This window comes from Neolamprologus multifasciatus, chromosome 6 (genome assembly GCF_963576455.1).
Source record: "Neolamprologus multifasciatus chromosome 6, fNeoMul1.2, whole genome shotgun sequence".
In the NCBI taxonomy this organism is placed as follows: Eukaryota; Metazoa; Chordata; class Actinopteri; order Cichliformes; family Cichlidae; genus Neolamprologus; species Neolamprologus multifasciatus.
Window position 1 is genome coordinate 32,192,604 of NC_140444.1, and position 24,657 is coordinate 32,217,260.

The window sequence follows — 24,657 nt, forward strand, 5'->3', positions numbered from 1 at the left end:
ATAGGAGAGGAAAAAAAACTTCTTGCCATGTGGTGGAAAAGTGAAGTCATCAGTAATATTTAAAATACGCTATATTCCACCTGTGATTTTATTTTCCCAAGTATAATAAAAATATCTATTAGAGATTGGGGTTTAGGCCTATTTTCTGAGTATGAAAAGATGCTGTTTATAACATTGATTATAATACATTAAATATAACTTTTATAAGACACTTAATAAACGCTCTGCCACCTAAAAACATCCAAAAAAAGTCACACATTGTTTCTTGCTGCTACATTATTCCGAAAAGCAGCGAGGTTAAAGGTCACCACGAACAGTTTAAACTCGGCGTGCTTGACTTTCTCAATCAGACCCAACTCTGCAGACCAGCGTAAGCGTCTGGGCGTCACCGTGGCAACGAGCCTTCGTAGTAACAACTTCACAGGTAAGACTCGCCGAAGTATTTGTTAGTTCTTAGTTTAATATTTGGTTTATTAAAAGTAGTTTTTTGAGCTTCGGAGCAAACGCCCGCTGCTTTCTAGTTGTGTAACCGCTGAGCTTCACTGTTAGTCCGTTAAACTTGGGTAAGGACTACGTCTTTAGTTTACTAAAGTATCTGTTAACTTTTTATAACAAGTTTAGCAACTTGCTAGCTTATTTGAGGCTCGTCTCCTTATGCTTATTTAAAAGGATAAAATGTCATTTTCAACTGCACGAGCTGACTAAGGCAGCGAAATATTTACTGTATCCAAGAGTCTCTTTGTGTGTTGTTTATTTGTGTTGGATGTACTTGCACTAGACAGTGGTTTTATTCGATTTAAATTTGAGAGACTTCCTCAATTTTATCAGAAAGTCCGACTTTTTAAACGTATTGTAGTGTCATCTCAATCATTCCCCTGCTATTGTGTACAGCATTCTTTTTTATTTAATCAATGAAAAGCTTTGAATGAACATCTGTGTGAATGTGGAACTGGTTTAACTAGCAAGACTTATAAGTACTAGTACTTCAAAGCTATTCACTACCTTAAATTGTGTTTGCTGCTTACAATCGGCATACAATTTCATATGCAGTACATCTGTCTACAGTTTTAAAGCTTAGTTAAAAATGCAGGGTTTATATATTGTGCCAGTATGGTTTGTGATTCAGGCTAAATTTACCTATTTGTCCCCCTCCCCAGAAATTCCAGAATAAGTCCAATTGCATGATTAACACCGGTTTGTGATACGAGATCTGCTGATGGTATTCCCTGGAGATCAGCATGTTTGCTGCCACCTCACAGGAAAGATCCCGTGATGGATCGTCTCAGAGCCGTGGTAAAGATGTTGCTAGGCCTGGTCACAAGGCGAAGAAAAAGACTCACTCTCCTAAAGTGACTTTACCACCTCTGTGCCCGGAGCCGTTTCATATCTTATCAGCTTCTGCAGCCAAGCCCCTGTTCAGTTGTTCCTCTCTCCTCAAAAATGTCCACTCCGATGGACATTTGTCATTGGCAGACTTGCCTCATATTATTGCTAAAGTAGGACCTGGGATAGCCATAGGCGACACAAAATGGAAAGAAGGACCTCAATTAATGGCTTCAACTCTAGGGACAGAAATCCCTGTTAGAATTACTCAGTCGACAACAGAAAGGTACATAATAATACTTACAGATAATTAGACTTTGGCTTTTGTGATACTTTTCAATACAGTATTTGTTGGGTGTAAGTGTCATTCCAGATAGCATTTATGTTAAAGATAGTTATAATTTATAGCATCAACAAATAAAATAGTTGTCACACTTCCTGTAAATGAGAGAAACTCCTAAATTAATTTCTTGTGTTTTATTTTTTCAGTATTCAGGAAAAAGGTGAATCAAAAACAGCCACAGCTTGCAAGTATAAAAAGATAGCAACCTTGAAACATGGGAGGGCTACCAAACCAAGTATATCTCCCCTCACTGGCGCAGAAGTTGTTCAAATTTTGTTTCAGAAAAGAGACCTGGGAGAATATGAGTTTTATTACCTCAAAACAGTAGATGGGGATGCTTACAGGTAAAGATGAGAAAGGATATTTAACACTTGAGTTGAGTTTCATGGTTTGGTAAATCTTCCCTTGTCAAACCATGAATTCACTGACGCATGTCCTCTTTGTTTTTAGACCCTATGACCTGCGAGTTGTCCATTCCAGTGAAGCTGGTCCTGAGCACTATGTCTTCACCCCTAAAACTGTCCTGCATGTTACCCAGACGGGTATTGGTGGAACTGTCAGTCTGACAGAGTGGTATAGACAGTATGTGCTGTGGACAGATTTGCAGAAAATTGCATTTTTCAGGGACTTTAGACTGCAGAAAGCTTTTTTCTGGTAATAAATGTTAATTTTATACATTTTGCATAACTCAGTGTATAAACTATTTCCTTTTGTCTTTACATTTATTATTTCCTTTGAATTGTATGTTTTTTTTCCCCAGGTGGCATCAAAACACGCGCAAGAGAATGTTTCAGCGCCGGAGAAGAAATCTGGAGGACATGCTGCTCATAGCTGTACCTCAGTTCAGAAATGCCCTGCATCTATTAAAAGGGTGAGTTAAAGCCAGCCACAGTCTAAAGTTTTCAACTTTGAGACAGGTTCAGATTTTCAACAATAAAATATCTTTGACAGAGTAATTGAAGAACTAAAAGAGACACACTGGATGCCTCTGGATGTCTGTGAATGCCACACATTGACGGAATTCAAGAACATACTGATAAGCAAGAATCAGGAGTGTCTGCAGATATTGGAGAAGTTATCACAGTATCACACTCTCATCCTAAATATGGTACTACACCACAGTCAACTTTTATGGTTTCATCATAAGAGACAACAAAGCCTTTTTTTAAATCAAATGATTTCTAAGGACAATTTTATATCCTCAGGTGAAAGAAGACAGCTATAAGAAACACCAGGAGCTGCAGCTACACTTAAAACTCGCTAACGATCCAAAGAGCTTCCACAAACCCATATATTTGCTCATGGCTCATCAGCGCAAGCTGAAGAAAGAGTTGGCCCAGTCTGAAAGCACCTTGAAGAAATTGGGAAATTTTGCAGCTCTTGTGCATCAGATGATTGTGCAGAGTCTCGTGACAGTCATACTAGAAGATGCTATTTCATTTCTCGATCTTTTAAAGGTTGAAAATGAACTCTTATTAACTGTTTGTGGTTGGAAAAAATGTTGATTTTAGCTGTACAAGTCTTTATTCTTCTCTTTCACCCAGTATTTGTATTGTTTACTGTTCTCAAACAATAACCAGAAGAATTACTGATATAAACCTACAATAACTGTGGAGCACCACTGCTGCATGAAGTAACAGATGATGTGTTAGATGAAGTAAAATGACAATGAAGTTATATTTAATGAAATTAACTTTATGTGTATTTTCATTTGTTAGAGGAAGGAACTGCCAAAGCGCTGTCTCTTCCACACCGAGCTGCGTTTCAGTGCTGATAATCGGCTGACGGTGGAGCCGCCAGTGCATCTGTTCAAAGAAGCAGTGAGCCAAGCACTTCTCACTGTAGGCGACTCTATTATTCAGGTAATTTACACGTTTCAGCAGATGCAAACACAGGAGCAGTTTCATTTCTGCAAGGCAATCATCATGTACAGAGGGGAAATAATTATTGGATGCTCTGCTGAATATGTAAGTTTGGTCACTTTCAAAGAAATGAACAGTTTCTAATTTTTATGGTTGTTTCATTTTAATGGAGAGAGACAGAATATTAACACAAAATCCAGACAAAAAGCATTACAGAAAAGTTATAAATTGATTTGCATGTCACTGAATAAAATAAACATTCGATCCTCAAGTAAAACGCAACTTAGTACTTGGTGAAGAAGAACAGCGATAACACGTTTCTTCTACTTGGTCACCCGGAGGGCTTTTGGCCCATTCCTCATTTCAGAAACTCTTTAAATCCTCTAGGTTTTTAAACCTGCTTGGTAACTCAAATATTCAGCTCCTCCAACAGATTTTCTACAAAATTGGGTCTGGAGACTAGCAAGGCCCCTCCATCATCTTAATGTACTTTTTGCTAGCCACTTCAGTGTTGCCTTGGTGGTATGTTTTCGAGTCATTGTTATGCTGAAATGACCCATCTTCAGTGTTTTGACTGCGGAAAAGAGGTTCTCAATCAAGATCTTACAGTACATAGCCCAATACGTTCTCCCCTCAATGTGGTGAAGTCATCTTGCTCCAAAGCAAGCAGCTCTTTGGCCTTGCCCATTGTGGTAGGGAAGGTGGATTTGTCATAACTAATGGACTGATTAGATTCGAGATGCAGACTCGGAGGAATTAAAGTGAGACAACAACAGAATGTGACAACAGAAGGATTTCCAGTTACTGATTCCTAAGCTCTGGTACAGACAGGTATGCAGAATATTTCTCCACAGGAATTCTGTCTCTCGCAGTAACTCACTCTGAAATTACGCAGAGAAGAACAAGCAGGTGAGCCAACTTCTCTGTTTCCAGTCTAATGAGCAGGCGACAAATGAAGGCTGCTAATCAATACTGATCACACGATTACCAACATGGGAATTAATCAACTAAGTTCAAAACAGTTCTCAGGGGAGAATCTTGCCACTGAAACACAAGGTGTGGTTAGTCATTCACACAGACACACACATGCACTCACACACAGAGAAAGGAGAGATAGAAATTGCAGAGAGGAGCAAGACGAAATGAATGAGCCAGCACAGGAGGACTGGAGGACCATGACAGGAATGTAAGTGGCGTGCTTTGATTGATTGGTTGTAATCTTTGTGCCATGAGGGCTGTGTTTTAAGGCAGAAAATAGTTATTTAGCTCAATAACATACCGATTACTTTAACATTTATAGAATTTGTTTTTTTTCTGGATTTTTTGAGGTTGATATAATGTCTCTCTCCATTAAAATAAAACTACCATAAAAATCACATACTGTTCATTTCTTTATGAATAAGCAAACTTCAATGTCAGCAGGGGGTCAAATAATTGTTTCTCTCGCTCTATGTTCTGTGAATAAACCTGCTTTAAATTTGGCCTTTGAGACTGTCTGCTTGTGTTTACTTCACATCAAACAATTATGCATAGTATAATCACATCAGTGTTTTCTTTATGTTTAGTCAAGCAGCAGCCATGAGTTTGTCTCACATCAGCTTTCATTACTTGTAGAAATGTGATGACTGCGGGTTTTTCCTAGAGGTCAGCAAAGATGTGTTAATCTCTGCTCAGGATTTAGATGATGACTTCAGCTGTATTAACCCTTCTGTAAATACAGGTATGACCTTTTGTATTGGAGTGTTACGGCTCCTGTTTCCTTTATATGAGCTCCTTCTGATATAAACCCTCAGTACTGATGTGAAAGTGTGCCTGGGCCTGGTCTAAATGTGTCACAGAATTTTTTTTTCTTTTTTTCGTTCCCAGTGGACAAAAACACTGATGGGAGCACTAGTCAGATTCTGAGAGACATGTCAGCTTGCTGGCAGACACAGCCTAAAGTTGCTTTTCCAGTGGTGCAAGGCAACATGGTGCATGGCTGCTACTCTCCTCTCTCCAAAAGCCAGCTAGAGTGGCACATCAGCATCAATGACATCACAAAAGAAGTTGAGAAGGAGCAGTCTAAGATCATGCAGGCAAGACTGTCACTTTCAAGTCCCGTAATAGCTGTATTAAAGGCATTAATCAAACAATCAAATTTATACAGGTGTTTTGTTTTTCTCTGGACAGGAAGCCGAACTAGAGATCCAACAGCTGTATGAGAGCTACGCATGGATGGTGCAGATCCATTTGTTTATTTCTCAGTGGAGTCGAGCCTCTTTGGAATCCATGAGGGGTCGGCCTGCGTCAGTGTACGAGGAGAACATTAGGAAGGTGCGCAACTGGGCTGAAAGAATCAGTGTAGCTGACTCGTCATTTTCTTCCTCCAATCAGCTGTTCGTCATCCACTGCACCCACACAAAGGAAGCTCTAGGTATGTCTTTATCGAATGAAATGGAAACTGTATTTTGAGTGTAGCTTGAAGATTCAAATACTTTCATATACAAAGACCTTTCTTTGGTCAATTCAGCATAGCTTCAAGAAGGAGGAACTAATTGTTCAGTGACTTTTTAAAATCGTGAAGTGCTTTAATGTCCTGGCCCTCGGTAGATAAATTCATTACTTACGGTTTGTTCTTCATGATAAATGCCCTCCTCGTCTCTCCCTGTGTTTCTCCAGGGCAACGGCTGAGGTTCATCGAAGAGGAGGTGCAAGAGCAACTAGTTGAGCAGATAAGGAAGGAGTCAGAGAGCCTCATATCATATTTGGAGGGAGCTACTGCTGAACTCAAGACAGCACCTCAAGACTTGCGTGACTTCTCAAAATATGCTCTTAGGGTACAGAAACTTTTTAAAATTACTTATTTGCAAAAAAGTGTAGAATGTGATAAAATATAGGAGGAACAGATAGATAGTCTTGTAAGGGAGGAGAAAAAAAAAGTCCTCGGTAAAGACTTTAGGCTACTTTTTTGTGATGTACCCAAAGAAGGAGGGTGGTCAGAACATTCACATCCTCTGGAGGCACCTCTTGTCTTCTCTCTTGACTTCAGCTAAATTATTTACATCAAAGACTGCTTTGTCAGGGTGAATGTGTTCTGAATTTAGATGCCTTTATCCAGGTGATGCTTACTGCATTAACATGTACATGCTGTTGTTTGAAGGCGCAGTAGTGAAGAACCCTAGTCTCTATCTATCTATCTATCTATCTATCTATCTATCTATCTATCTATCTATCTATCTATCTATCTATCTATCTATCTATCTATCTATCTATCTATCTATCTATCTATCTATCTATCTATCTATCTATCTGTGTGTATGTATGTATGTAGTTAAATTCTAAGCAATCTAAGCAAAATTTTAAATCAACATTTTTCCTTTGACAGGTGAGGGAATTTGTGAAGGTCTTGCCTGACAAACGGAAACATTTGGAGTACATTCAGTCTCTTCAAAACACGATTTGCATGAACTATAGGAATATGACAGAGGCGGAGCTGACTGTGGAAGAAAAGGTCTGAAAGCAAATGCAAAGAAATGGCAAATACGCTATAAATAACCACAATATTAATATTAATATATTAATATCAAAGCTTTACATGGGATGTGAGTGTGCTCAGGTAACGCCTCGTGCTTCTGTTTGTGTTTTATATTTAGATGCTCAACTTGTGGAATTGCTTTATTCCCCTGCTGAAGGAAGCAGGCGACCTTGTTTGCCGCCATAATCCTTCAATGGCTAAAGCACTGGACATGATGTTCTCATTTCTGTTCTGTGACCTTAAAAATATCGTCTCTGACTCTACATCTGAACCCTTCCTTGATCCTGGCCAAAATGCCAAAGAGATGATGTCCAAACTGAACTACATGTGCATGCATGTAAACACTCTCAGTGCAAAGCTGGAACTGCTTAGTAGGAGCAGTCAAGAGATGGGAGGTGAGTTGATGCTGTATTTTGAATATTTGAAGTGTTGAAAGTTTTGGTTTGGTGAAGATTAAACAAACAAGTGCTTACAAAAAGCATGTTTATTCTCTCTATTCTGCTTCCTATTAGAACATACAATAGATCTCACCGTATTGACCACAGATGTTCAGAAGGTCATAGCCCGCAAAGACTTGTGGGAACTGATAGCAGTCTATACTACATGGCTGGAAGAATGGAAGCTAATGGTTTTTAGTGAGGTAACATGAAATCAACCTTTTTCTCTGTTAAACATATTCAGAGTCAAGAACCGCCTCTCATGTTAATGAGATGACATATTTATTTCTTTGGACAAAAAAATTGCAATGGGGTATGTCAATCACAGGTTACCCCATGATACAGTCATGTAAGGCTATGCTAAATGTACATAATGGCTAAAATCATTTTTGATGCTTCTGTACTGGTTAATCCACCAGTATGTGCAAGCCCATTAATCAAAATGATACTTTTACTGCTAAAATATAATTAATGTTATATGTCAATTTTTTAATCTGCTGTTTTACAAAAAAACTGTAAAAAATAGTAAATCAAATTATTATTTTTGATCAAGCTGCCAAATTACGCTTATTTGCTAGCATTCCTGAACAGAAGAATTAGTGGTTGAATTTTATGCTTGATTAATTTCTTAATTAATTAAAACATTCCAGTGTGGTGCCACATTTCTAAAAGATTTGTTTTTCTGTTTTTATAATAGGTCATTAAATAAAGCATTGTACTTATATAAATTATATCTACTGTTATTTAAACTGTATAGATGTATAAATACTGTTTTGTTATTATAGCAAACCCTGCGGTATAAATATTGCCAACAGACAACTAACACATGCATTTTTCTGTCAGGTTGTGGTCTCTGAAGCCCAGGATAACATTACAGAGTGGAAGGAGCAGGCTCAATCTTTAACAACCACCATACCTGCCAGTGATGCAGTGCTGCAGGAGATTTTAGGATCTCTGGAAAACATAAGCCATCAGCTTTTAGTCCTGGCCAAGCTACAGAGCCCCACACTGAAAGGAAAACACTGGAGAGCCATTTTAGAAGGTCAGAGAGTGTGCCTATGCTATAGCACTTCCATACTTCTGAAATCACAGTAAATGTAATAGAACTGAAATATATGTTCTCTTGTGCAGACCTGGGCCTAAAATATAAATCAGAGAAGAATGTGACTGTTGCTGATCTCATGTCTCAACAACTTGAAAGTCATCAGAATCTGATTGACAAGGTAGAACACGAGAGAGGTTTTAACTAGAGCAGCTTCGGCAGTTCTGCTAAAGGGAAATAACAGGCAAACAGTCTGCTGAAATAGTTGCTTTTGAAAACACGCAATACGAATCTGACATAAGACGCTGCGTTTTTATTTTGTCAGATATGCAGATGTGCACACAGGGAGTGTGACATGAAGCAAACTTTCCAAAAGCTTTGTCACAGATGGGAAGGCAAACTCTTTCAGTTGGATGTATTTGCTCCCCTTTGTGTGGAAACACGGTGCAAACACACTGGGAAGACCACAGAAGGCGCCCTTCTCAATGTGCTAACTGACAGGAAACACCCCAGTGATCCTAGATTTACTATAGGTGAGGCTCAAGTCACTGTAAGCACCATTTTTGAATTACGTTCTAGCTGCCCTGCTTGGAGGAAATGTGTATTTGGTATATTCAGCTTACATGTTGCTTACATTTGCTTTGTGTTTCCTCACACAGATCTGGGAGTACACTTTGCTGAGATTGAGACCAGTTTGATGATGCTGTCCACAATGTTAAAGTCCCCATACAGTGTTGAGTTCAGGCTGCCACTGGAGGACTGGATTCAAACACTACAAGAACTTGGTAAAGCGGCAACTAATTTTATCTTTAAAAATTGAAAGACTAAGAGAGTAAAGAATTTATCTTAATGTCCATAAAAAGTTCAAACAGACTTGTAAGAATTATTTTCCTTTCAAATATTTGTAGAGAAGCTGCTTGCTTTACTTGAAAGATATCAGCAAATGTGGGCCTTCTTAACCAACGTGCTTGGTGGGACATTTTTCCGTACTCAAAGAATGGACCTGGTAGGTTCTTGTGCCTTAAACCTGTCATGAATGACAGTTGATGAAGTAAGTGTGTTTGATTAATGATGTTTTTTTTTTTTATCTTTGTTTTTTTTATAGCTGAAGCATTTTCAACCAGTTGATGAGACATTCGAGGAAATGATGGCCTCTATATCAAACAAACCCCGTGTGTTGAACTTAGTTTCCACTGAAACAAATGACAGATTTTGTGGTGATAGCCTTTGCCAGGTTCTTCTTAATGGTTTGTCTGCAATGGAAGTCATTTCAAAACAAATGTCAGATCTTCTTGATGACCTCTGTGAAGAGTGTCCCAGATTCTGGTTTTTGAGTGAAGGGGAAGTGATGCAGATACTCTCTTTGGACCCAACACCTTTTGAATTTCAACCCTTTGTCCAAAAAAGCTTTAAAGGGGTTCATTTGCTTGAAGTTGACTGTGAAATACAAAGAGATGGTGATTCTATATCTGAGTGCCAAAGGCAGATGAAAGTGCTGGGTATTTTTGGCAGCTTCCAAGAACACGTTGCCTTTCAGTCTCCTTTAGAACCAAATGCAGACGCTTTGAAGTGGTTTTGTAACTTTGAGAAAGAATTAAAGTTGACCATGGTACAGCTTCTGACACAGTGTGCTGCTGTGAGAAAACAGCTCGAACCATCCAGTCAAAATTTAGCAAGTGACACAAAAGCTAGAGACAACCAGCTCCCCAGTGCGGTAGCTGTGCTGGGCCTGCTTTCTGAATATCCTCTTGAGTGCCTTCTGGTGGTGGAGAAGGCAATGTGGTGCAGTGTTGTTCTACAAGCTTTCCAAGAATCGAGCTCAGTGAAGTTCAGCACCATAAAGGCACATATCGCCGCAAAGCTGAAAGACCTTAGCCATTATATAAGAGACGGAGTCACAGGATCTAAAACTGGAACTCAAGTTTCCAAGTACACAATGATGTGTCTGCGAGCTTTACTGCAGCTTACAATGAATCATGCAGAGCAACTACATCGACTGATGGATGTTCCGTGTGCGCGGGAGTCATCTTTTGAATGGCTGAGTTGTATGAAATATTATATTAACTCAGAAGAGAATAATGATCCAACATGTTTTGTGGATATTTTGGGCCATCAACTCCAGTACAGCTTTGAATACTCTGGCCCAGGAGAGTGGGAGATGGTGCATACCCCTTGCACAGACCGGGCAATACTAGGGATTCTTATTGCTCTGACAACCTACAGATGTTGTTCTGTGGGTGGCCCTTCCATGTCTGGAAAGAAAAATACTGTGATCCAGTTAGGAAAAGCGCTGGGGCGACAGGTTGTCCTTAAACAGTGTTATCCAAGCATGATGCCTCGTGTTATTCAGCGGATGTTGGTTGGGGCCCTTCAGGCAGGGGCATGGCTTGTGTTGAACTCTGTGGACTTGCTAACACACAGTGATCTGTCGATACTAGGACAGCATCTAGTTGACATACACCAGTCCTTCAACATGTTAAGAAGAAATAAAAAGGAGAGGCTAAATTGTGAGACAGAGATAAAAATTTCTGATGGGGTTGCGGGGTTCACAAATGCTGCTGAGTCAGAATGTCACATGACACTTGCAGGAAAACACATTTCTGCCAGCCTCAGCTATGGATGTGTTGCCATCTCATCAAAAAAAAATATATCTAGAGTTCCTGAAAGTCTGCGATTTGCTACAAGATCTGTTGCATTAACACGTCCAGATTACAGAATAATTGCAGAAGTAATGCTAACTTCCATTGGTTTTTCAGACGCCATGTCGTTAAGTCAACGTCTGGTGTCCCTCATTAGCCTGGCTCAAGAGTCCCATTGTCTACCTGATCTTTTCTCTGACAATGACAGCTGCTTTCTTGTTATCCTGCAAAAGATCATCTCAGCTTCTGAAAGACATTTGCAGCAGGTTGTAAGGAAACGAGAAAATTCAAAGGAGTCCAAAGATTCGCTCGACATTGATCTTATGTCGTCACAAAATGAGCCTATCAAACCTTTTGAGGAGGACGGAAGGAAAACTGAAAAGCCTCCAAAGTCACACCGTTGTTATTTGACGGTTGTACAAAGTTTAATGGAAGAGGAAGCGATTGTCAGAGCCATTCATTCTGTACTGCCGCCTGAGAAGAAAGCCACCTCACAGTTCTACATCCTTTTCAAAGACGCTTTTCCTATAGCATGCCAGTTTCCGCTTGTCCAACAATTTATTGAAGAAGCTGAAAAGAACCAACTTGAAGATGCACTTAGAGAAGAAATACAACAAAAACACTTCTGTTGTGACACAGACATCATTTGCAATGCTCTTACACTCTACCAGACCATGAAATTGTCTCAGGCAGTTTTGCTTATAGGGCCCCCCGGGAGCGGAAAGAGCACCTGTTACACTGCTCTGACTGGAGCACTGAATAGCCTGGCTGCTAAGACAGTGGAGTTGGTTTTTGACAAGGAAAATATGATTGATGCAGGCTCTCCACAGGCAGATCAAAAGATATCTCTTTCAAACTGGAGCTTTGTTGAAACTTTAGTCTTATTTCCTAACGCTATGTCCCATGATGAGATATTTGGCTGCTTCTGTGAAAAGAGAGGATGGATAGATGGAGCTTTGGCAAAGGTGCTGCGAGATGCAGGACGGCGTGAGCATGCAAGCTTTAAACTCTGTAACAATGAGAAGAAAACTGATGAGACAGTAGTAGTGAAGTGGCTGGTGATGGATGGGGAGCCTGTGGGGCAGCACGGCTGGTTAGATTACCTGACCACACTGTGCAGTTCTCAGGATGCCTTTCTGGGTCTGTCGTCAGGTGAGACATTGTTGTCTCAGTCGAAACTAAAGCTGCTTATGGAAGTCACTGACCTATGCAATGCAAGCCCCTCTGCAGTGACCCGCTGCAGCCTTGTTTATGTCACAGGAGATGATCTGTGGAAGTCTGTGTGGAAGAGTGAAATTGATGCTCTCTCCTTTAAATACAAACTAGATCACAGAATTGTGAAAATGTGGAATCACTTGGCTGAAGATCTTTTCTCTAACACCCTTCATATGCTTGGGCAAAGGAGTTTAACCTCTGCAATCCACACTGAAAGAAAATCTTGCAAAGCCCCCACATACGGACTGCAAGAAGTCATGTCATTTGTCAGGATCCTGCATGCCCTCCTACAACATTTTGGAAAGGAAGTAGAAAAACCTGAGTCAGTGGCACATATAGACACAACAGGTAAAATAACTTGTAACAAATGTAAAACCCTGTAAGCATGGCATAATTATGTTACCCTTACAAAGATGTCATGTCTTTCCCCTCTACCAGATATGCCTTTAGCAGCCACAGGTGCCCAAAGTAAGCAGGAGCAGCTCAGCAGAAACATTTTTCTCCTGGCTTATATCTGGGGATTTGGTGGTCGCCTTCATTCTCGGTAAGATTTTTTTTTATTAAACTTTTTTACTTGGTCACACATTATATATTTACACATATTGAATTCTACTACCGCCTGTCGATATTACTCTCTGTAACCAGTGTTCTTCATATATTTCTGTTTTTATTTAGCCACTGGCCACAGTTTGATTTATTAGCCCGCCAAGTGCTCCTAACTTGCAGATACAAAATTGTGGTCCCTGATGAAGTCAGTGTGTATGAACACTTCTTTAGTATCGACACTAAGATGTGCCCCAAGAATACGCTGTCGACAAGCTCTGTCATTCCAATGGTTTGTACTTAACATTGTACCTACTATACTTAGAATACATACAGTATTTGTCGCTGCTTCTGAATATTTACAGGTGTCTCAAATGTTTTTCATAGTACAGGAAATACACATATCTCCTGAACCTCATGCTCGAGGCAAAGCAGCCAGTTTTGGTTTCTGGAGAGCCTGGCTCTGGAAAAACCACACTGTGCCAAACTGTGCTGACTTTTAACAAGCCACACATTAACCTACCAGCCAGTCCACTTCTGAGCTCCAGAGACTTGCACATTATACTGAAAAGCATCAGATGCCAGAAGAACTGTAAACAGACTACTGGCTTCATGGCAAACCAGCCACGCTTGTTTTTGTTTGTTGATGATTTACATGAAGCCCCCTGTGGTGAGTAACAAAATTTATAACAGAATTTATGTGATTCAGTTTGAACCAGATTTAGTGCAGTGTTGAATCCTTATGTTGTCATTATGCCTGTCATTTTTGTTCATAGACGTCTTTGGAACGTCTGCAATGGCTCTAGAGACACTAAGACAGAGTATTTCAAAAGGAGAGATTCTAACATTTGACACCTGCAGCTCCAACTTGTTACAGTCGGGAACTATCAGCTACCTGGCTGCATGCTGTATATCTGGATTGGATCATTCCCACAGCGGTGTTATATCCCCACGGCTCTCACGCCTGTTTTCTATCTTTGTGCTTGATGGCGTATCCCCAGACATTTTAATGTCTATCTATTCTCCCTGGCTAAAAATCTGGCTCAGTGAAATGCCACTTAATAGGCACATTGGTGAGGATATGTCATCTTCCATTGTCACTGCTACTAATGAGCTGTATCATGCAGTAAGTGACAGATTTCAGCCCTCTGTGCAGAGGCCTCATTTCATATTTTCCCATCGTGATCTTCAGAAGGTGTTTCAGGGGATGTACCTATGGAGGTCTGTAATCTCAAACAAGGAGAACAAGGAGGTTTCACAACCAGGCTTTCCTCCAGCATCGGTTCTCAACATAGTACAGGTGTGGATGCATGAGTGCATGCGTACTTTCAGTGACAGGTTGTGCTCAGAGGATGATAGAAAAACTGTTGTGTCACTCATAGCCAAGACAGCAGCAACACACTATGGAATGAAACTGGCTAATGAAATCGATGGGGACAGTCAGCCAGCAGGTGAAAATACAGACCCTGTAGGTCTGCCTAAAGATCTAAACCAGCAAAGCCAATTGCACAGCGCATTAACTAAGCCTGAAAACATCCTTCAGCAACCACAGATTCTTCAGTATTTGGAAAACACGATGGCACAACTTGCGTTTGGTCCTGATCTCTCTGAGGCCCTTAAGTTGATAAAACAGCAACAATATTTTAAATTTAGCCCTTCTTATCAGGAGCAAGACCTTGATACGCTAGTGCAAAAGCTGTGTGTACTCACGGACGGAAAAGAAGAAGGTGAAGGACCTGACTGCAGCATCACAACCAAATACATTTTACACAGACAGAGGGTGAGTCAGTTGTTACACATTATCAGGGCTTTGCTGCTACCTCGAGGTCATGGAGTGCTGATTGGCTCAGATAGGGGCACAGGCCGCAAAACCACTGTCCGTTTAGCTGCCCACCTTACAGGCTATGAGTTATTGGAGATACATGCTGGTAATCAAAATAATCTTCATGAAATCCTGAAAGAAGCTGGGAATAAGACTAGGTCGGATGGAATCAGTGTCATCATACTGGTCCATGAGGAAATCAGCCAGTCTGTCAGAGAAGAATTACTGGTACCGATGGCTCACGGTGCCTGTCCAGCCCTCTTCACCGACGAAGAGCTGAGGGACCTTGTTTCCAGAATGACTGCAGCAAAATACTCACGAAGATATCTTATGGACAACTGGATGTTTGAGAAGTAAGAGGAAAAAGTAGCTGATCTAATGCTCATCATGTTAAGAGATAGATTATCACCACATAACTCTCCCAAAACAGACCTAAATACGTTTGGTATAGTCAGTGTCAATTTAAATGTACTTAAATACAGTATGTAAAGTGATGGTATATGTTTATGTAACATTCAGTTATACTGTAGATTTGGAAAATAACATTTATAAGAAGGGATATATTGGAAAAAATATTTTGCAGTCAGTTTTAAAGCCAGTGTGTGAAAACATTTAAACCAGATGTACTGTTTTTCTTTTTTAACAAAGGCGTTTGAGTCAAGTCCACAGAAATATCCACATATTCCTGCTAATGCCATACAGCATGTCAGAAAGCACTGACATACCTTTCAAAAATGAAGCCCAAAGCTGGGTTGTAAGTATTTTTATTGAAACCTATGCATTTATTTCATACCAAAAAAACAACTCAAATACTAAACTACTTTTGAAAGTCTGCAGTGTGGCCAAAAGAGCTAACAACTTTACAAATTGGCTCAGGGTTTATTCCTAATTTAATTTGCACATTATTTGTTGTACAGGGACAAATGGCCAAGGCCCTCAGGCACAGCTGTTGTGTTGAGGTGTACCAGCCGTGGTCTCACCAGTCTTTGGTGGAAGTTGCTGTTCAGTGCCTCAAAACAAACCCTTGTAAAAGTGAGACACAACATCAGGATTAATCTAAACCCCTTCTTTTTTGTTTTTCTCTCGACTGTAGCGAGACATTACCTTTGTCCTTTTCTTTTTATTAAGTGGTTCGAGAAAGCTCAGAGGCCAGCCTGTCTGTGGCTATGGCAGGGATCCATCGGTCTGCATTCCAGTATGCTTCTGTCCTTCTAAGAAATCAGCCTTTCAGTCCTCTGACTTATATGGAATTCATTGCCCACTTTGGTTACCTCTGCAGCCTCCTGCACAAGCAGTGCCAGGACAAAGCCAACAGGTTTCCCTCTTTTCCTTCCTTTATCTCCATTGTTTGATATCCTGCTGCACATACAGTATAACAACACATTTGTGAAAATATTTCTGTGAGCACTTTTTTTCCTGTTAAAGCCAAATTATAGTTGGTACAAAAAGCACAAATTTATAGCACAACTGTACCACAGACTACATCCTCTACAAAATGTCACACAGCTACATTAATCACAGTAACCAAAACCAGCAGGCTAACATCCTATTATGTTTTAAACAGAAATGACCATGTTAGTCCACAATAATATTTATATATATATATATTTTTAGAATTGCTGCTGCTGTGTCTCGTTTGGATGCAGTGAACAACATATCCATGCAGCGTAAAGAGCACGTAATAAGTGTGCAGAAGATGGTTTCTGAAACAGACCAGGTAAAGTGGAGAACTTTAGCATGTACTGTTTTAGTTGTTAGTCTGCCTGTCTACTACACAAGATTATTCACATTGAAAAGTTATTTAAAAGATATGTGTGTTCATCACACTTCAAATGCTTATGTAGAACATACTACACATCAGGGAAAAATGTCGTTTTAAAGAACACGTTATGCTAAAGTAGCCTCAGCTAATATTTCAGTTTAAATAAGCAGCATTCGGTTTATAGCACGTCTGCAGCAAAAAATGATTTGTTTAACTACATACATGCCACGCCTCTCTCCTTTCTGTCCTGCAGCGTGAGAAAGAGCTCCTTCAAGCTGTAGAAGATCATAAGAAACTGTTTGAGGAAGCCTGTGAGAAGTGCGCTGCAGAGGAAAACCAACTGTGTTACCTGAAAGAGCAGATTAATCAGGCTCAAAAACAGGTCAATAAGTAGCTCTAAATCCTTGAAATAACTGAAAGCATTTCTTCGCCCATTATAAAATACTTTTTTATTCATTTGAGGTAGTTTGACAGAAAAAAATGGGAACATTTAATAGTATTGTTACACAAAAATGAGCTTTAGGTTCACATGTAATTTTTTCCCCCAGATAAAACCTGCATTCTTGTCAGGCCTTCAGATTCTTAAGTGTTTGGATCCATCGGATGTGGAGGAGGTGCGCCACTACAGAGACCCACCTGTGGGAGTTGTGCAAGTCATGGATGCTATTTGTTTGCTGTTTAGTCATCCACCGGGCTGGGAAAGTGCTAAACAACTTCTTTCCCAAGCAGACTTTTTCCAGGTGGGAAAAAAATGTCTTGCTGCAAATTTGTTACAGATTCCATTGATTGCAGTGGTCAGTAAATTAAATAGCGTGTCATAAGTGGGTAAAGATAAATCTGAAGTTGTGCCATCATTTATCAGTTTGTGTAGTTATGTTCCAGTTTTTTTGTCAATGTAGCTTTGAGGTTTTAATCTTAGTGTCTTACTAACGTCTCCTTGTGCAGGAACTGGAATATTTTGACCGCTACAACCTGACGAATGAACAGCTGCAAAAGCTTGGGCAGATAGTTCACAGTCCCCAGTTTGTTCCTGAGGCTGTGCGAGAGGTCAGTAAGGCCTGCGAATCCCTCTGTCAATGGGTCCAGGCTGTGTATGAGTACTGCTGTGTTCAGCAGCAAGTGTTCCTAAAGCAGCAGTTGGAGGTTCAGGCTGCAGAGACGAGAAGTCGGTTGAATCGAGCCGAGCAGCGCAAGCAGGAGGTATACAGCTCACTGGAGGCCACTGAGCTTAATCTGCAGTGTGTTCAAAATGACCTAATGGAACAACTGATGCTGCTACACGAAGCTGAAAGTGCAGAGCAAGAAGCTTCTGCATGTGCTGGGCAGAGTGAGACGTATGGTGAAGTTTGGAGAGCTGTTGCTCAGGTAATTCGCAAACATTGTGCATCACTTTTAACATATCACATTTAACATACTTATTTTTGTGTGTTTCTTTATTGTAAATGATTTTTTTCTCCGTTTTCTGCCCAGGACACAGAGGTACGTAATCAAAACGTGCCAGGAGACGCCCTCCTCTTGGCTGCGACCGTCTCGTATTTAGGCCCTTTTGGACCTGATACACGCACAGAACTGCTGCGCAAGTGGCAGACTTTGTGCCAGACAGGAAGCATCGACATAAACCCCAACGACCCCAGAACCTCTCTGTTTACACTGTTAGACACTGTACCTGGTTCCTTATCTCTTGGTTTTCCCATCCCTGTAACTGAGAGATTGCAGTTGCCTTTGGGTCAGGCATTAGGGATGAATGAGTGGCAAACGGAAGACACTCTCTCTGCCAGGCTGGTGGTTAAGCTGTTGCTGTGTGGATACAGAAGTACCTACATCCAGCAATGGCCTCTACTAGTAGACAGCCAGCAACATCTGGAGATGAATTTTCCAAATAGTCTCATCCCAGGTATGTGCCTACATTTTCAAAATGATTAATTACACATGTAGCATTTACTTGGACCAGCCACAACATGAAACCATTAAAACCAACTATTATTTTGTAGGTTCCCCTTTGTCAGTTAAAACAGGACTGATTCATGTAGGCATGAACACCACAAAACCTCTGAAGTTGTGCTGTGCTATTATCGGTTAGCTTCTTTGCAGAAGACCATTAGATTGTGTAACGTGTGACCTCCATGAATTGCACTTGCTGTTCTAACAAATCCCACAGATGTTTGATCAGATTGGATGAGTCAAGACCTTGAACACTTTTGGGACATTCATCAAAGTTGAAGTTGTTGATGTGTAGCATTTTGTATGTGTATGCTGAAAGAGGCAATAGGAAAGACTGTCGCCATGAAAGGGTGTACATGGTGTAAACAGTGTTTATGTAGGTAGAATGTGCAAAAGTAGTATCTGCATGAATGCAATCTCTGTACAGTGCTCTTCCAGCACTGCACAGAGAAGGCAGAGACTCTACTGGCCTGCTACCTTCTTTTAGTTCAATATGCTGCCATCTCATCCCCAGATGGTAAATGGTATTCATCAGACCAGCCCTTCTGCTCTTGTTCTATTGTTTAGTTCCAACAATCATGTGTCTAGTGTAGATGCTTGTCTACAAGGATCAACATGGATACATTGATATGAAATAGCAAACAGGAAGTTGTGTGTAGAGTGAACATCCCACAAGACTTTTCTGGAGACTTTTATCTAGCCATCACAGTTTGTTTGTTACAATGTAACATGTGCATGTTTTTATACTTATGACACATCAGTTTTAAGAATTGACTGTTTACTTTCTGCCTAATATGCACCCTTCATAGGTGACACAAGATAAGCAAAGTTACTCACTTCACCTGTTAGTGGTTTGATTGCTGTGGCTGATTGTTTTATCCACCGCATGCTTCTTACCCTTTTTATTTCTATACAAAGACTGTTTTTTATGATTTTTAAATCACACAACTCCATGTAAGACTGAATTGTATTGGACCAGTGTATGATAAATATCTACTCAACAGGAAAGAACACAAAACTTGAGGAAGAAATAGATTTTGGGATGGTCATTTGTGGAGATGACGTGGAACTGGTGCACAAGCTGGACCAGGCTGCTGAGAGAGGTGACATAAGAAAAATACGAGTAAAGGTTGATAGTCTGTTTTTTTCACCATAATAATCATTTTTAATCTTTTGTTTTGTAGGTTTGAGAGTACTGGTTACTCATGTGGAGCGTGCAATCCCCAATCCTCAATTCCTGGCCAAGTTGTCACGTCCTGCTGGATGTTACTTTCCAGGATTAAATCAACCTATTCAGATGGTCCATCCTGAGTTTTGCCTCTTCCTCAGCACATGTCTGCCGACTAGACTACTTAACAGTGGTTAGTTTGATTAGTGGCGACAATTTAACTTTACACCAGATTTCATTCCTGATTTTATCTGTAGAGCAAGTAAAATAAATGACATTTGTCTTGGTTAACACCAAATGTTAATGTAGAGACTAGGTAAACTAGATCCTCTTCTGGAAATTCTCTGGAAAACATTTAGTTAGTAGTTGTCTTGTTCTTGTTCTGTAGGGATCCATCCATCTATCTTGGCTCAGGTACGTGTGGTTGACCTTTCTCTGAGCTCAGAAGACATCCCAGAGCTGATGCTGACACAGCTGCCGCAGCCTGAGTGTAAAGAGCTGCTGATTCAACACTTTCAATTCCAGAATTACAAACAGGAGCTGCGGGAGAAACTGGCCACAGAGGAGGTGACTAGGCCAGCCTTTTGCATCATACGGATGTCAAGTGACTTACCTTGTGTTAAACAAAACGGCACTAAATGTAAAGTAGTTTAAAACCCAATCCATCATGGTCATATAAGGAGCTTGCTTATGCTGTAGTTCTTCTGAAAATTGTGCATTTTATATCATGTCATGTTCATGATATAAGCTGAACACATTCATGCAGAATACTTAGTCCTGACTTTTATTGTCCATTTTATCAATGGTATTGTACTTTGTACCAGTTGTGTCCTGAATTTTTTAGGGTTGGTTGTATGTTTTTTCAGTCAAACTGCAGTGTCAGCTTTAAGTCTTACCTAAAAGTTTTATGTTAAATTTTAATAGTTATTTCTGATTCTCATCTTAGGATGCTCTAATGGGTTACATCCTGCAGTCTAACACTGTCCTGCTGCAAGACCCGGATTTTCTTCCCCGTGTAAAAGTTTGTCAAGAAGTGACAAAGAAGCTACAGGATGAGATGAAGCAGCTGAGGGAGCAGCTGGAGCACCATGAGTCCCTACTGACAGTGCCTCGCCACTTCGTGAGGCTGGGTGCCGCTCTCTACCAGACCCTGCAGGCTGTGTCCAGTCTTTCCCCTGCCTATTATTTCTCCCTACATGGCTTCATCACTGTGATGCAAGAAGCTTTCACTGGGAAGGACAGGATAATAGGGAAAGTTCCAGGGAGCATAATACAAGAGTTGATGAACACGATGGTAGTCAAAGTGCTAGTACAATACAGGCCTCGTCTTTTCAAGACCCATGCTGCTGTTCTGAAGCTGCTTGTGTCTTTGGCCCTGCTCCAGCACAACCAGCTGTGCTCTGAGGGTGAGAGGTTGGCCTTCCTCATAGGCCTTGGAGACACACAGCATCCTGGGACTGATTCATCATCCTCCATCGCTGATCTTCCCAGCTGGATTTCCCCACTTATCCACTCAGAGCTACTTCGCTTGGAAAAGATTCCTTCATTCAGAGGCCTAATTGCCTCACTCTGTGCTTCCCCGAAGCAATGGCAGGAGTACCTTCACTTTCCTTCCTCTACAGTGTTAGGGCCCGTTCCCTGTCGTTCTCACTGCCATCTCTCTTTGCTGCAGCGGGCTCTCCTCTGGAAGACCATGATCCCCGACTGCCTGGAGGGACTAGCAGATGCCATAAATGCCTGTCAACTCTGCCTGCCTCAAAAGAAAACAGAGACTGAAGCCCCTCTCATCGGGAACCCAGAGGCATTCTCACTATATTTGGTCAAACATAAGGAGCCCATCATTCTTACATTGCCCAATCCAAATAGAGATATGCAGATAAGCATCGAGCCTCTTTGTTTAATAAACCAGTTGGCCAAATGTGTACTAGGAAAAAAAGAGGTGACAGCACAGTTTTTTCTGCCATTATAGAGTTACTCCTGTAATACAGTGCTTGATGCATTTCTTCCTATGCTTTAGGTTCAGGTGAAAGTCCTTTCCTTTTGGGCTCTCTGTGACAGAAATCTCTTCCTTTCAATGCTGGACAAAGCTGCTAATGACGGCCACTGGTTGGTGTTTAACAACAGTCATCTGTTAGAACAACTGGATGATGACGTAGTGGCTAAACTCAGTCATTTAATCTCCTCAGTCAAAGGTAGGGGGTCAATCAAAATCAGTTTAAATTTATTTATAGAACTTGTCCAGTCTTTATGTTTGTGGATTCTTCTGCCTACTTATGTGCCTCATCCTATTATACAGAGAAGCCTTGTCTGATTCACCCCAGCTTCCGATTGTGGTTTATAACTCAAGAAAACACATCACACCTCATACCAGGTAGATCTATTATGTTGCTGCTTTTTCAAATATTCATTTCCATCTGTTCTATTTTACTCTAAATGTGACCCTAATTTATGAAATGAAGATCTTGTTGTACTGAAGCATACTTCTGTATAACTGTCGTCTTGACAGTGAACAACTGTTAAAAGTAGCATCACTGTTGGTCCATTCAGCTTGAAGATTCAAATGTAACTCTGTACTTTAGTACACTTCCAACCTTTTACAGTGTAAGGAGAGCTATTTTTCACAGGTATATGTGAAAGATTCCTAAAGTGAAGCTTTTGCATAGACCATGTTATGGTTTGTTTTTAGTGACAGAGTGTTTTATGTAGGTCAGCAGTGACCAAAGGTGCACTTACACATTTTGTTTCTCCTATGCTCCTGTGAGTAATATTGGCTGGCGTGCTGGAAATGTGTGTTATAAATGTGCTTTCAGAAAAACAGCTACTCCAGTTTTGCTCTTGTTGTAATAATCATAATGATTGAAATGACTGTCTTTATTTTTAAACAGCGTCAGTGCGAATGTGTGCTCTGCATCTGGTCTGTGACTCTTCCTGGGATGTGAAGGAGGAGCTGAGCTGTTCTTTGCGACAAGTGGCATCCGTCAGTCAGCCACAGTCGGGTGTCATGGCTGACAACAAGTCACTCCTCCGCTGCGCTATCTTTCACTCTGTCTTGGTGCAGCGACAGACCTACAAGTATTTAGGCCAGGGAAGAATCTATCACTGGTAAGGAAGTAAATATGCATTGTATAAATTGTTTATGATGGAGAGGTAGAGGTGTTGTATGATGTTTAAAGATTTATAATCTAAATAAATGTATACATTTTTTTCTTGCTTTTTTGAAGGAGTCAGGAGGACCTTCATGCTTTAGTGGATGCATATATTCATGCTGCCCATCTGTGCCATGACAAGACTAAGGTTTTGCAATATTTAGCAGGTGAAGCAATATGAAAATATAAAACACCCTAATTCAGTTACTGCTCGATTAATTAACTTTTGCTTTCCGTTCGTAGTCAGTCTAGTGTATGGTGGCCATGTGACAGACTCTGCAGATTTGGAGGTGTTGGAGGACATTGCCAAGACCTGCTTCACTACAGCTTCACGTCACTTGAACAGCGGACCGCACATCCTTTCGAAACTTGTCAGAAGTTCTGGTCACTCTGGTAACTGAACAGTTTTCTACCAATTTAACTAACATTCACTGTTGACGAGAAATGGTTCAATTTTTTCTTTAAAGCTCTCAGAGCACTGGTGCATCAATACTGCACCAAAATGAAACTGAATTCCAGACTTAGAGCTGGTGTGTGTGTGTGTTTTTGTGTGTGTGTGAGAATGCTTTTCTGTTGGCTGCTCTGTGTAAAATAGATTTGGGATGTTTTATGCCCTCAGATTTGTCTGGACAGCTGCAGGTTGTGGAGCAGGGTCTCTGGGAATCAGCAAACATCAGCGAGCCCGTGGTGCTGGGCTTTAATGCCGACATAACGACTGAGATAATCAAGATCAACAGCTACAACATGACCATGTTACTGCGCACCTCGCAAACTCCCCTTCGATCAGTAAGGCGTTTTAGCACCAAAGAAAAGCGTCTTGCTACGCTGCCAGCGTTCAATGATGCCAGAGTCAGACTGGAGGGTCTAAAGCGCTACCTCACAAGCAAGAATGAAAGTGCAGTAACAAATACAGGAGCTCTTCCTCGCGGGCCTGTGCGTGACTTCCTCCAGGCTGAGTGGGATGATCTCATTGACTCGGTGTCCTTGCTCCTCTCACAGCTGCAGCAGCCTGTTCAGTATTCGCTGACCTTCGCTTCCCTCCTCAAGCTCACTGACTTGTCTGGCTTGGAGAGGAGGGCAGAGTTGCTCAGTGCATATCTGTGGCACCATGATGCTTCAGATCCACCTGGTGCTTATCGACTATCTGCTTTTAAAAACGCCAGAGGCCTGCTGGTGGCAGTGATGAGAGAGGCTGCTCAAGTAAATCGTAAATATATCACTGATATAATTCTACAGTTCCAGGTAAAGCATTCAAATAAAATTATAGTAAACACTTATTTCCTTACCACTAAACATGTTAGTAAGGATAATAAGCTCTGATTTTCTTGTCCACACAGGTTCTGTCTTACAGCACATACCCCGTCTCACTTCCTGTGGATGCTGTGTATTTGTGTGGCCTGGAACTTAAAGGGGCATCATGGGATACACAACTGCAAGTCCTACAGGACACTGTCTCTCCTCAGTCTTGCTCAGTACCACTTCTTTGTGTTAAAGCTCAAGTCAGGAGCACGAACAGTTCCCATGATACAGCCCCCCGTAAAAGTTCATATTTAATGGATAACAGGAATGTTCACTGTGCAGCCGTCGTTCCCTTAACTACCCCTCAGGTACCAATCTACCTCTGCCCACTCTATCTGGACGAAGGGTTGGAGAGTGGAAGCTCAGGACTGGCTGATGTTAACATTATCACAAAAGTCCCCCTTCATACCAAGCTAGATCCTCTTCTGTGTAGTTTGAGAAGGGTGAGACTAGTGAGTAGACTCTGACTGTACTCAGCTGCCTTATCTGCTGTGATTGTTAAATGAACTGATGCAAAGATTGTAGTATACAGTACGTCATGAGGATTGATGCTCCTGTGATTTTATGTGAACCTTCAAATAAATTTATAAATCCACTTTCA

The 24,657-nt window shown here is 40.9% G+C and overlaps 2 protein-coding genes across 4 annotated transcripts in view; both read left to right on the forward strand.

Annotated features, from left to right (window-relative positions):
* Positions 1 to 24,657, forward strand: part of LOC146517401 (extracellular serine/threonine protein kinase FAM20C-like) — a 35,694-nt gene that overhangs the window by 9,251 nt on the left and 1,786 nt on the right. The window lies entirely within an intron of this gene.
* dnhd1 (dynein heavy chain domain 1) lies at positions 351 to 24,651 on the forward strand. Of its 2 annotated transcripts, none has more exons than XM_085162229.1 (44): positions 351 to 424; positions 1,158 to 1,609; positions 1,813 to 2,010; positions 2,117 to 2,320; positions 2,427 to 2,537; positions 2,618 to 2,774; positions 2,872 to 3,123; positions 3,385 to 3,528; positions 5,143 to 5,248; positions 5,395 to 5,603; positions 5,698 to 5,941; positions 6,187 to 6,344; positions 6,893 to 7,018; positions 7,161 to 7,437; positions 7,555 to 7,682; positions 8,323 to 8,521; positions 8,611 to 8,702; positions 8,847 to 9,054; positions 9,181 to 9,306; positions 9,430 to 9,527; positions 9,627 to 12,723; positions 12,814 to 12,919; positions 13,051 to 13,210; positions 13,306 to 13,588; positions 13,695 to 15,093; positions 15,389 to 15,494; positions 15,658 to 15,772; positions 15,869 to 16,055; positions 16,355 to 16,457; positions 16,756 to 16,884; positions 17,051 to 17,242; positions 17,448 to 17,867; positions 17,973 to 18,396; positions 19,448 to 19,546; positions 19,628 to 19,804; positions 20,000 to 20,178; positions 20,558 to 21,550; positions 21,629 to 21,803; positions 21,908 to 21,982; positions 22,497 to 22,713; positions 22,833 to 22,924; positions 23,001 to 23,150; positions 23,377 to 23,999; positions 24,095 to 24,651. In XM_085162229.1, the coding sequence occupies exons 2-44, from the start codon at positions 1,239 to 1,241 to the stop codon at positions 24,521 to 24,523; spliced, it is 13,338 nt and encodes a 4,445-aa protein (XP_085018355.1). In that variant the 5' UTR covers positions 351 to 424; positions 1,158 to 1,238; the 3' UTR covers positions 24,524 to 24,651. The 2 variants fall into 2 exon arrangements, with proteins under 2 accessions (XP_085018355.1, XP_085018356.1); XM_085162230.1 differs by having other exon boundaries at positions 12,826 to 12,919.